Source organism: Anguilla anguilla, chromosome 1, assembly GCF_013347855.1.
Source record: "Anguilla anguilla isolate fAngAng1 chromosome 1, fAngAng1.pri, whole genome shotgun sequence".
In the NCBI taxonomy this organism is placed as follows: Eukaryota; Metazoa; Chordata; class Actinopteri; order Anguilliformes; family Anguillidae; genus Anguilla; species Anguilla anguilla.
In genome coordinates, this window is record NC_049201.1 from 40863083 (window position 1) to 40875409 (window position 12327).

A 12327-nucleotide genomic window follows, 5' to 3' on the forward strand; every position below is an offset into this window, starting at 1 on the left:
AAAAGTTAAGCCAATTTGTGAAGAACTTGAAAAGTTACAACGTTCACACTGAACTTATCTTAAATGGTAGTATGCAAACAATAATAGCGTACTAACATAAATATATTTGGAAAAATAGGCCAGTACTTTTAAGAATGATAGAATGACTTGTCCTGTGTTGGCTGACAGTTTTCAAAAATTATAAGCTTGTTGTATTCGTACTTGCACTTACTTCTTCCTTCTTACTTTTTCCTTGTAAGTAGCTAGATAATTTAATTTATTTTCACCCAGTTAACTCGGAAGCTTACTAGCTACCTAGACAGCTACATGTATCAAGGAACTAAAAACATTTTGGAGTAAGTGTTTCCAAGCTAGTAACTAGCCATGATTTTGATGATCCCATTATGGTCCAGAGAGGTGGGGGCACTATTGGTGTCACCATCGCTCAGTCCTATTTTGGAAAATATGCATAACTTTTCTTTTGTTGGGTATAATTGTTTATCATGTGCTTCCTTTCTTCATGACTATTGACATTTTTAAACGTCTGACAATTTTCACCTTCTCCCTGTCCCCTTCTTTGTGTCTGCAGTTTCATGTGGTCTTTTGAGAAGATCCATCGTTGCATTGCACACCTGTTCCTTGGGGAGCTGGTGACTACGTATGATGAGGAGTTCCGAATCCTGTATGCCCAGTCCCAGGCCCTTGTCACTGAAAGTGCCCTAGTTCCATTGCCAGGAGAAAGTGGCTACAGCAGCCATATGACTCAGTCATTCAGGGACCATCTACCTATGCAAAGCTCTTGCTATGCTTCAAACTTGAGGCAGCCCTTTGGTGACAAAATGGATATAGAGTATAACATGCTCCCATTCAGAAGGGGTGAACCCTTCTGCAGCCCACTAGAGGCTTCCCAAATGCAGATGTACAGCAATGTACACCCCTCCAAGCATTTAAGAATGGAGCAGTCTTTCATGGAACAGGGCAGGTCTATGATGACCTCCAAGAAAATGGAGATGGCCCTCAAAAGGCACAGCTATGCCGAGGGCAGCCATGACAGCTATGGGTCTTCTCAACAGTCATCAAGGCATCGAGTAATGAACAACCTGGAAGAGAGTACACATCTTTACAAGGAGCAGCATTACTACCATGAAGTTGGGTCAGGCTCAGGGCATGGTATAAATTACAATATCAAGAGCCAAGGATATAATCGGACAGACCAATATTTTGACAGTGGATATCCACTAGAGATGGAACCACCTGGTGCCTACAGCCACAGAGCTGATTACTTATGTTCCAGTCCCTCCAAGGACATTATTCATGACTCGGCAAATCATGACAATAATCCACAGAGTATGAGCCAGCCATATATCTGCCAGGCTTCCCCCACTCCCCTGCATCAACCTGACTTGAGTGCTGTAATGACCGAGGCCTCCCATAATCGGCAGCCACAAGATCCTGGTACAAAGCAGGGGTTGCGGAAATGGAGGATAAACTCATTCCTCTCTACCTTGGAAGATGATGAAGAAGCCCTGACAGAACCACTGGGGCCAGATGCCTTTGATGAGCTACCCAGATTTTCAGAGGCAAAGTTGTGTACTCCAGAACCATCAGTTGTCAAGTTTAATACTGAAGAGTTCCCAAGGATTAGCACAAGCAAACAAGAACTGATACAACAATATAGCTGGTCAAACCAGCCTGAGGAACAAAAGCATCCATCTGGAAAACACGCTGCCATGGCAACAGACTCCAAAGTGATGCCAGAGGCTTCTGAGTCATCCACTGCCACAAAAGATGACAAAGCAGGGGAGATGGAAGTAAGGGAGCCCAGAGAGATCAGTATCACCAAGCAAGAGTCATTCCGCAGCAGAGTCAACCCTCTGCTTCAAAGAAGCTCTCGATTAAGGTCTTCGCTGATCTTCAGCTCATGCAACTTGGAACAAAATAGTTCAACGATGATAACTGCCTCTGGGCTTGAGTGTAAGGAAAACCGTATTGAAGAGGAGAATGACCACTTTAAAAAATCCTCTGTTGTTGCTCAGATTTTGGACAAAAATCTGTCTGCAACAAGAAAACAGTTTGACTGGAGCAGTCACAGAAAGACAGCTGTAAATGAAAACAAAAACCAAATGTTGAAAGAAGAATTATCAAGTGAGAACGTAATAAAGGATCCTAATAAGGAACCTAAGCTTGCAGAAATAGCAGAACCTAAAGATGACCAAAACATGGCTTGTGACAAGGAGCTGTACAAATGTGGCACAAACACAGATAAGCATGAGATTGAAAAGGCCAGTAGACATGATGCATCCAGCATGGGGCTAACCGATCCAGTGAAGTCAATGCAAACCAAACCACTTAACTGGAGCAGTGACAATAGGACAGCGGTACATGAAGCCACCAACCAAAAATCAGAAGAATCAACTGAAGAGTCCAGTGTGAAAGCACCAGACAATCCTCTACCAAAGGAAAAGCTGGCAGAAATGGCACAATGTAAGCTTCCACAAGCCGAAAAACCTATCATCACAGCTGCAACAGAACCTTTACCAATCATACCATCATTTATAAATATGGACGATCCAGAGATGAGGTTCTTATATTTTAAACGATTAGCTGCCGAAAGAAAAGCTGCAAAGTTGTCTAAGGAATCTGCTGTTGCAGGCCCAGATCTCCCAGAGAATGTAACTGACACTAGCCTCAAAACGCCAGACATATCACAAAGTCTAGCTAACACTAATATGAAAATGAAAGACAGCTCAGTGATTGGGAAAGTACCTGCAGCTCAGGAGACCACACAGGATCCAACAGAAACTCACACAGAGAAGCATGAGATTGAAAAGATCAGCAGTCACATTGCCACCAACAAGTCCCTGCAAAGCAATACATTTAATTCGAGCAGTCGCAATGTGACAGCGGTACATGAAGCCACAAACCAAAAATCTGAAGAATCAACTGAGGAATCCAGTGAGCAATCACCTAAGGATCCTCTACCAAAGGACAAATCAAAGCTTGCAGAACTGGAACAGCTTAAGCTTTCACCTAAGGGAAAACCAAAAATCATTACAGCTCCAACAGAACTTTTACCAGTCACACCATCATTTATAAATATGGATGATCCAGAGATGAGATTCTTGTATTTTAAACAATTAGCTGCCGAAAGAAAAGCTGCAAAGTTGTCTAAGGAATCTGCTATTGGAGGCCCAGATCTCCCAGAGAATGTAACTGGCACTACCCTCAAAATGCCAAGCATATCAGAAAATCTAGCTGACACTAATAAAATGACAGACATCTCAGCAATGAGGAAAGAACCAGCAGTTCAGGAAGCCACACAAAATCCAACAAAAACTCTTATTAACGAACCATCCATCTCCACCACATCAGCAGAACCCATTTCAAAAAAGCCAGAGATCTCAGTAGCGCCACAGTTGGAAAACCAAATTTCAGCAGTCATACATCCAGCAAGACCTGATCTTCAATATAAGAACTCCCAACCGCCTGCTGATGTCCCAGTGGCTACTAATAGGTCACCAAAGTTGTTTGAAAAAGACATTTCAAAACCACCTGAAGATTCTCAAAGCCTGAACATTTCTTGTGCCATGAAAATACACCAAAATGCCTCTGACGCAGAGAAGCATGAGATTAAAAATGCTAGTGGACAAAGTGCCACCAGCAAAACCTTAACCGATCCAAGAAAGTCACTGCAAAACAAACCATTTAATTTGAGCAGTGACAATGGTACAGTGTCACATGAAGCCACAGACCAAAAATCAAAAGAATCAACAAGTGAGAAATCGCCAAAGGATTATCTACCAAAAGAAGAATCTAAACTTGCAGAAATGGCTTCAGAGACTTCTAAGTTGTCTGTGGCCAGAGCCCTAGATCTCTCAGAGAATATAACTGACAGTAGCCTGAAAACAGAAGATATCACTCTAAATCTAACAGACACTAATATGAAAATGACAGACATCTCAGTAATTGAGAAAGAACCTGCCTCTCAGGAAGCCACACAGAGTCAAATAGAAACTCTCATTGACAAGCCACTGACCTCCGTCACACCAGTGGACCCCATTTCACACATGCCAGAGGACAAGAACATACACAGAGATGCTACTGACACAGAGAAGCATGATATTAAAATAGCCAGTGGACATAGTACCACTAGCATGGCTCTAACTGATCCAGGAAAGCCACTGAAAAACAAACCTGACTCTAACTCAAACCTCAGTTTAACAGGCAGTAATTCAGAGGTCAAGCAGGATGTCAAAGCTATGGAGATGCACACCCAGAACCCTAGGGGTGTCATAGGAACACTAGGCAATGAGAAATTGGCAGAAGTGGTAGCAGAAGATAAGACAGTTTCTGAGACTGTATGTCCTCTTCCAGAAGCATGCGAGAAGGCACCTTGCTTGGAATCACAAAGCCACACCGAAGCAAAGCAAGCCACAGAATTGGTGGTAACCAAGAGCAAAGAAGAGAAAGCTGACCATAGGCCACAATCATCAGCTACTAACAAAGCCAGCCAATCTCTTTACCAAACATCCACCAACAGTGTGATTTATAGCTGCAACCTTAGAGATGACACCAAGGTTATCTTAGAGCAGATCTCAGCCAACAGCCAAAACAGGGTTGATCTGGCTAAGAAAGATGAAGGGAGCACTGACGATGCCAAAATGGGTAAGGACGAAAGAAGCGCGGATATAGAAGGCAGACCTTCTAAACCCCAACAGGGTGGAACCAAGTTTCGGCATACTCCGGTTGACCCACAAGAGAGGGAAAACCTTTTGAAGAAGATGGAGAAAATGCGCAAAGAAAAGAAAATCTACAGTCGCTTTGAGGTATTTGATTGATTGGTGGAAAGAACTGTGGGAAAATGCATGCCTAAACTGGGCTTAATAAGTAAAATTTTGAGTATTAATAATATTGAGACTTAATTGAGTGAAATAAAATCCAGTCATTTTTATTTATTTCACAGATTCCCATATTCTGGGTGATAGGATGAAGGAAAATAGTGGAAATGATGAAAAAGACAAAATGCAGTTTAAATACAGGCAATTTACTGCTTCCTGTAATACCTCTACTAGCATTTCTGTAATGTCACTGCTGCCTAATGAGTCAACAGCCTTAGTATTGTCATGAAGCCTTGTTGCTAGCATGTTTCGTCACGTGCAGAACATCTGTCTATAGAACACCTGAGGGCTGGAATCTTTACGGACTGTGTGTGTTGTTGGACAAATTAGCATGTTTTTATCATTCTGGACTGACATCTGGTACAACATGATTGGTCCTTTCATTGAGTCTGCCAAATAATGACAGCAGAAGGATCTTGGTCCTTTTACTAAATTCACAACACGGTTAAGAATGGAAGTATTAAGGATGAAAATGTAACTTCAAGTAATAACAACAAATCGTGTGACAGTTTATTTGCCTTTTCTGATTTAACTAAAGAATACCAGAATAGTCTACATTAACGTCTGCTTACAAAAACAATGAAATGAATGAAAAAAGTTAGAAAAGAGGAAAGCATGCCATAGCTTTCATATAATTAAATGTATTTCCCTGTAACTCTGCTGTGTACAACATGCCTTTACCTGTCACTTGGCTGTGTCACAGATGGGATCATGACCACAGATCACAAACAGGGGAGGAGGTCATTAGGAAGAGGAACCACACCCTTGACCTACTCAGTGATGTTTCAAAGTCGGAAGAAAGGTCCAACACCATGACGCAGCTACAGCCTTGGACCTTAAAACATCTTTGTCTGCTGTACAATAGCTTAACAGAGCTCTTACAATATTAGGTAAATAAGTCAAATGTGTGCCTGATGTGTCTGCATATTGTTCACTTTATGGATTACACTCTGGCACTCTAGCTTCATTGAACACTGTTTAAGACATACTGTTTACATCCTCACTGCTGCATGTCTGTCCTGCTGCTTGCATTTTTTAGGTTCATATCGCCACAGAGGGGAAATCACAATGCAGGTTTAGCCAGTATGGGCCTTTCAAGCCTATGCCAGCATTAGCTATGTGTGCAGAGTGTATGCTAGCATATATTAATCTGTCAATATTATAGTTGATTGTCCATAATTCCGTTAGCATCAAACTGAAAGTCTTTACTCATTGCAGTTAGATTGTTCTGTGTTTTTTTTCTTCTTTTAAATCTATGCAGAATTTAGTTTATACTGTTATACAGTGATATATATATATATATATAACAGTATTAGGATCATAGCAATATTGATCATTTTTATGTAAATGGTACACCCTACAGCCTTGTCCTTGTGTGTGCTTTTAACTTTATTTTAGTCCTACAAATATTTTTCTCATCATAGGCACATTTATTTCTTCACAAATCGAGGGCAGTATTTTAGTGAAAATGTCCAAACATTTGAAAGGAATTATAAGGATTTAAAACATTCACTCTACTATGGAGCACTGAAAACAACAATTGAAATCTGGTTTTTCATGGTTGTGGCATGCATCTTTTCACCTATGTACATAAAGTTTATCACTGTTGTCTCATTGAAGCTAGACAGTAAAGACTAAAGACTAGGCGTGTCAAACTAAAGCGAATACCTATAGATGCTAGGGCCCTCCAGGACTAAAGTCCTTTCAGTCAGCGCGCCAATTAAGCCCTCGAGAGCAAGGTTTGCGGATTCTCCAGCCAATCGAGGGGAATTGTTCGCTTTCTGTAGTTAAAAAAAAAAAAAAGTTTTTTAGTTATTGTGACAGTTTTGGTGTGCAGTGAAGAATATTTTAGACATTCACATATGTTTCTGATGACCTGCTGCCTCTACAGTAGCTGGTATAGGGACATTTGGGAGTTTGCGGTCTACTGCGAGAAAATACACTTACGTTAACTCGCACAAAAGGTGCCATTTATGTAAAGATTTACAACTTTGATTGATCATTATTATGATCATGATTAACAATCATTCATTGTTGTTTGTGTGCTCTTATTTGGAATGGTATTTTACTGATAAAGCATTCATATGGGCAGAGACAACATAAGGTTATAGAACAAATGCATCATGATTTTTATTCTGCTATAATGAAGTTATGTATAATATTGTTACAGTAGTGGTGTCTCTTGCATGGTTGGCCCCTATCAAGGACTTTTGGTATTACTGACAAACACAAGACACTAAACCAGGTTTCTAATGGTGGATTGTTCAAACCCCGAGCACCACCTGTCTGGACCATAAATTATTTTGCTCTCCGCTCTACCTACTTAGTACTTAGCTTTCTGGGTCATCAAAATGGAGACCTATCAGTCTTAATCATGTTGTCAACTTAAATTGCACACAACCATTAATAGCCATGTAGTTCTAGATGCACAAATTACTTTAAATAAAATAATTGTACACTTCTGTTAAGGAGAATTTACACATAATAATATTTGATAATTTTTGGTGGTGATTGTAATTGCACCATTTGATAATTGCACGAGTCACATTTACTGTAAAAGTGCAAAAGTTATTTGGCATCAGAGAACAGTTATTTGTGATCCAATTACGATTTTAATCCTTGTAGTTTAGAAAAAGTGTTGCAGCATGTGTCTGTGTGTGATAGAGAGTGAGACAGATTGAGAGACAGAAAAAGAGATTTTTTTGAATGTAAATTGGTCTTAGATGTGAGTGTAACAGAATACTGCCACTGTCTATTTAGTACATTTTATTTGTGACAATGGTAGCAATGTACATGAATTTTGCTAGATAAACACTATCTTTTCATGAAATGTGAGTGGTCATTGATATTAACTTTTCTTGGGGGTGTTTTGCCTGTAAAATATGTGTCAGATATTCAGAAGAGAAGGCTCAAGATACCACAAATTCATGTATGTTATCTCACAGGACATTTGTTAAAAATGTGTGGTGATAGTGGGAACGTAACCACTTTGGTTCTATTAATCATAAAAATGAATGCGTGGTTACACTTAATCTCCCAGTTGTTATTGTTTGTACAAGCCATGTTGATGTATCTGTTATTTTGTTTGCACATGAACAGCTTTGTAGGGTAGATCCCAGAAAAAGCAAATTAACTGAAAATGCAAGACTACTAATTACTGTGTGACTGTATTTGCGTAAGAACAGCACAAATTAAATAAAGCAATATTATACATATGGGTCAATAAGGTGACATTTAAATTTTGTGTCCCATATTTTTATCCAAAAGGAAAAGCACATACAGTACAGGCAAAACAAAACAAAAAAAAATATTAGACCACCTGTAGTTTTTTAAAAATTAACTGTATGGAGAGAATTCAGTTAATATATGCACATTTATTGAATAATAAACCAAAGTTCATGTTTTTTAGCAATTCCTGCCTACAATAACACAAAAAGATGAGTTACATAAAAGTAATCTTAGACTTTACTCGAAATAGCATCCTTTGGCTTTAATTACAATTAATTATTGGAAGTGTATCCAATCATTTTGCAAAGTGGGAGGTTCAGGGGTAATTAAATTGAGTGAAACCTTATCTATCTTAAGTTTTTTATGTTAGCCTAATGCCTTCTTTGCCATATTTCTTGCAGCTTTAGTGCCTGTTTTACTGAGACTACAAGCCAATGGTATTAAGAAACTTTTAAGAAACTTTAGGTACATACGATTTCAGTCAATTTAACTTCCCCCTCCACCTCCCTCCGACCCAATATGAATGGATGGACTTCCAATAAGATGCTTAATTGTAATTAAAGCCAAAGGAGGCTAGTTTTAGGAAAGCCGTGTCTAAGATTATAAAAAACTCATGAAGTAAAACTCATCTATTTGTGTTATTGTAGGTAGAAATTGAAAAAAAAAACGTTTATTTTTTTATTTTTTGTTCCATAAATGCACATATACAGACAGAATTGTACTCCTCCTGTTTTTTTTTTTTTTTTTTTAAACACAGGTGGCCTACATTATAATACCCTGTACTGTACATGTGCAGGTAATATTGTGTAATTGGCCAAAGAACAACTCAAGCACCATTTAATTTCTCTGGCATGATTTTTGTGAGAGTATATACTGTACTGTATGTAACTGTTTCTGTACACTGCAATATGATAAAGAAATTATACAGTTGCAAGAAAATGTTTGTGAATCTTTTGGCTGCCCCAAACCATGGTTCCCCCTCCAGCATGCTTCATGGTTTATACAGTGATGTTATGCCTCCAGAGGTTGTGCTGTACCCAAAAAATAATTTCAAAACTATTTTTGGTGACACTGAATGGCACTTTTGGAAGTACATTTTTTATTTATTTTTATTATTTTTTTAATAAACAGTATTGTAATTCTGTACTAAATCAAATTCAAATATATTTTCATACTAACTTGATCACTCAAGTGAATATGAATATTCGGTTTTGTTTTTTTGTTTTTAAAGAGATTTCACTGAATTTCTGTTCTGTTGTAAGTCCTATGGCGGGGGTATCAAACTATATCCCCAGGGGGCTGCAGTGTCTGTGGTTTCCTTTCAGCTGCCAATTAAGGCCTTAGGAACAAGGTGTGTGTGGGTTCTTTAGCCAATAACTGACTGAAATGAGCCCCTTGTGCCAAGAACACCCTGAAAACCAGCAGACACTGCAGCCCTTCAGGACTGGAGTTTGAAACCTGTGCCGTATGGGATACTAGTATTTTGAATTATTGTTACTTTTCCTGGCTAAATCACTTGAGTGATTCATATGAAATTGGTACAGTTACAGAGTGTTTGAGCCTTTGATCACATTTGAAGTGAATCAGCAATGTAATATGGTGTAATATTACAGCTATCATATATATAAACACACACATACATATATACATACAGCTATATCAAGAAGACTCCAAATGTGCAAGGTTGTAATCAAACAGTGGCCCACATTATCAAAAATATTTGAAAAATTTGAATCAAATCAGTTACTTTGCAGACATTACAAAGCTACTGCAATGACCAATTCCTTCAACAGTTCTGCATAGAAGCAGGAGACTTATCGTATAGAGCGACTTTACTGTCAGAAAAATTGCTCTATACGGATCACTATCGATCTTGTAGATGTGGGCATGCCTCTGGCTTGTGTAGTGTACTGTATAGACGAGTGACTATGGGGTAAAGATATCCTGAGTTCTATGGGTATGCTTGGTGTGCATTGGTAAGTGTCAAATAGGAATGCCATGTTTAAAATGAATGCAGTTTATTGTACAGTATGTTAATGTCAGTGTACAATGGTGCAAAATGTGTATGTATAGGAGACGTGTTGATGAGTCTCCCCAAACCATTGCACTTTTTTCCTTATATACCAGGAAAAAATTCAAGTCATCAGATAAAGACACAATCATGACAAAATGGTACATCAGTGATGCTGCTTGCACTCCGTAAGGATATCACACTGGGTTAACCTTTGTTTCTGAAACACCAACTTGTTTCCCATGACATCGGCATTCCAATAATATAAAACATGATTACGCTCTTATGGAGCACCAACGTTTTACATAATGCTGATCTAATAGTATATTTTGCAACTTGAGAACTGTCTCTTTATCACACCCTGGTGACTCCCTGTCAGCACAATAAACTTTTCATTTGGGGGTCTGATAAGAGGCACACTTCTGTAAATCACCCTACACTGCATTTTGGATTATTATTACTCTTAAAACTTCTATTAGCCTCATCAATTGGCGGATTCTTATTTCTTAACTTGTCACAATATTGTGTCACAAGAACGGGCCACATTTGGCATGAAGAACCATTCTATGAATGCCTACCACACTAAAGAAAATATGTATGCTCAATATTGTCACCATGAGAAAAGCAAAATCCTTTATTGCTTTGCATTATACAAACTCATGCATTGGGACAGTGGGACAAGATCTACTTTGGCAATAAACAGAATTACTTGCATGCAGAATTCACAGAACCAGGCAGCAGCACTATTATTTGTGCTAATCAAGTTCCAGGCTTCTGTAGTTCATACATTCTTTTATCTGACAAGGCTGATCTCCTTGGTGTGCCTGCCATGCTTGATGAACTTATAGCTATAAGACTGTAACTATATGAATGAGGTTAAATCTCTCCCAAGATTTCCCACTTGTAACCATTATTACTAGACATGATTAAACAATGATTAAGGGCTTTTCAGTAGAGATGCCAGCGTCACTTCTTTTGAAGTTGAAAAGAGATAAGGACCCCCCACTGACTGAACAATCATCCCATTCTTTTAATTCAGTAAATAAAAAAATTGTTCTCAGCAGTTTAACATATTGATGGGAACCAGAGAGGGATGTCCTCTCCCCCTTTTTTGCCTTTTAACCACTGGCACAGGCTGTTCGCCAGCTAGATGGCCATGTCTTTACTGCTGTCAATAAAATTTAGCACTGTATGGCATTATACTGTGAGGACGAGATTTTAGTTTGCCCAAGATATGCTTTGGTTTCTCCTGCGTGTTTTGTGTATGTTTGATATCTTCGCCTTGCTATTAATTCACTGACTGGTTTAAATGTGCTGTGTTAACCTTAAATTACCTAATGAGGTCTGCATACCTACCTTCAAATGTACCAGTTCAGTACTTTAAATACCGTGAGATACAAACCTTAAGCCCCCTCCCCTCTGACTCACATTCAACAGTTACCATTAATATTTTAAGAAAGTTGGAAATGGTCTCCAACTGTGTCAGAATTTCTAGTTAAAATGCACTTTCTCCCTCACATTTGACAGTTGTCAAATTTCAAATTTTTTAAGATCCATGCTCCCCCTACTGGTTACTGGGACAAGGCCTACCTCTGTAATCTTGAAGATTCTGATGGAAAGGTAAGCTTCCTCATGTCTTACTGTAGTGAACTTTGTACACTATTGCAAGATTGAACTGTTGGCTTATCCCTTCAAAAGCCTTGTGATCAATCATGGTTTTGTTTGACACCTAAACTTGACATCCTCTTAAATTAAATTATGGTATATCCACAGTCTCCAATACCTCATTGACTCAAATGTTACCCTTCAATGCACCAAATAAAAATTTGGATCCATACTCATGCAACTGGTATGAATATAGACTGGCACTTAAAAAAAACATCCAGTGATACAACAAGGAGTGTTATTTTCCCTTTATTTCAGAACTCTTTACTCTTTATGGGAGACTGAGCTATATTACATTGGAAAGAGAAATGTCTGCATACTGTAGATAATATTTATAAAGATGGAAATCTCTATGCATTCTAGAATTTAAAAACCTACTGTGATTTAGCTAGTAGCTCCTTCTTTCTTTGATCATCATTGAAAGGTTTATGAGAGCTCCTTGGGGGACTTGTACCACACACTCATGTGCTTTTTTCTTAAAGCACATAATGTACTACAGTTGCAATTTGGAAGAAACATGGTCGAACACTGAAATTTACTGGGACA

General features: G+C 38.6%; 1 protein-coding gene across 2 annotated transcripts in view; it reads left to right on the forward strand.

Moving 5' to 3' along the window:
* Positions 1 to 9044, forward strand: part of LOC118226487 (protein FAM83H-like) — a 34281-nt gene extending 25237 nt beyond the window's left edge. For both annotated transcript variants that reach the window (XM_035416164.1, XM_035416172.1), the window contains 2 exons: positions 569 to 4805; positions 5581 to 9044. In XM_035416164.1, the coding sequence (XP_035272055.1) occupies positions 569 to 4805; positions 5581 to 5592 (4249 nt within the window). In that variant the 3' untranslated portion in view covers positions 5593 to 9044. The remainder of the gene's footprint in view (positions 1 to 568; positions 4806 to 5580) is intronic.
* The last annotated feature ends 3283 nt before the right edge of the window (positions 9045 to 12327 follow it).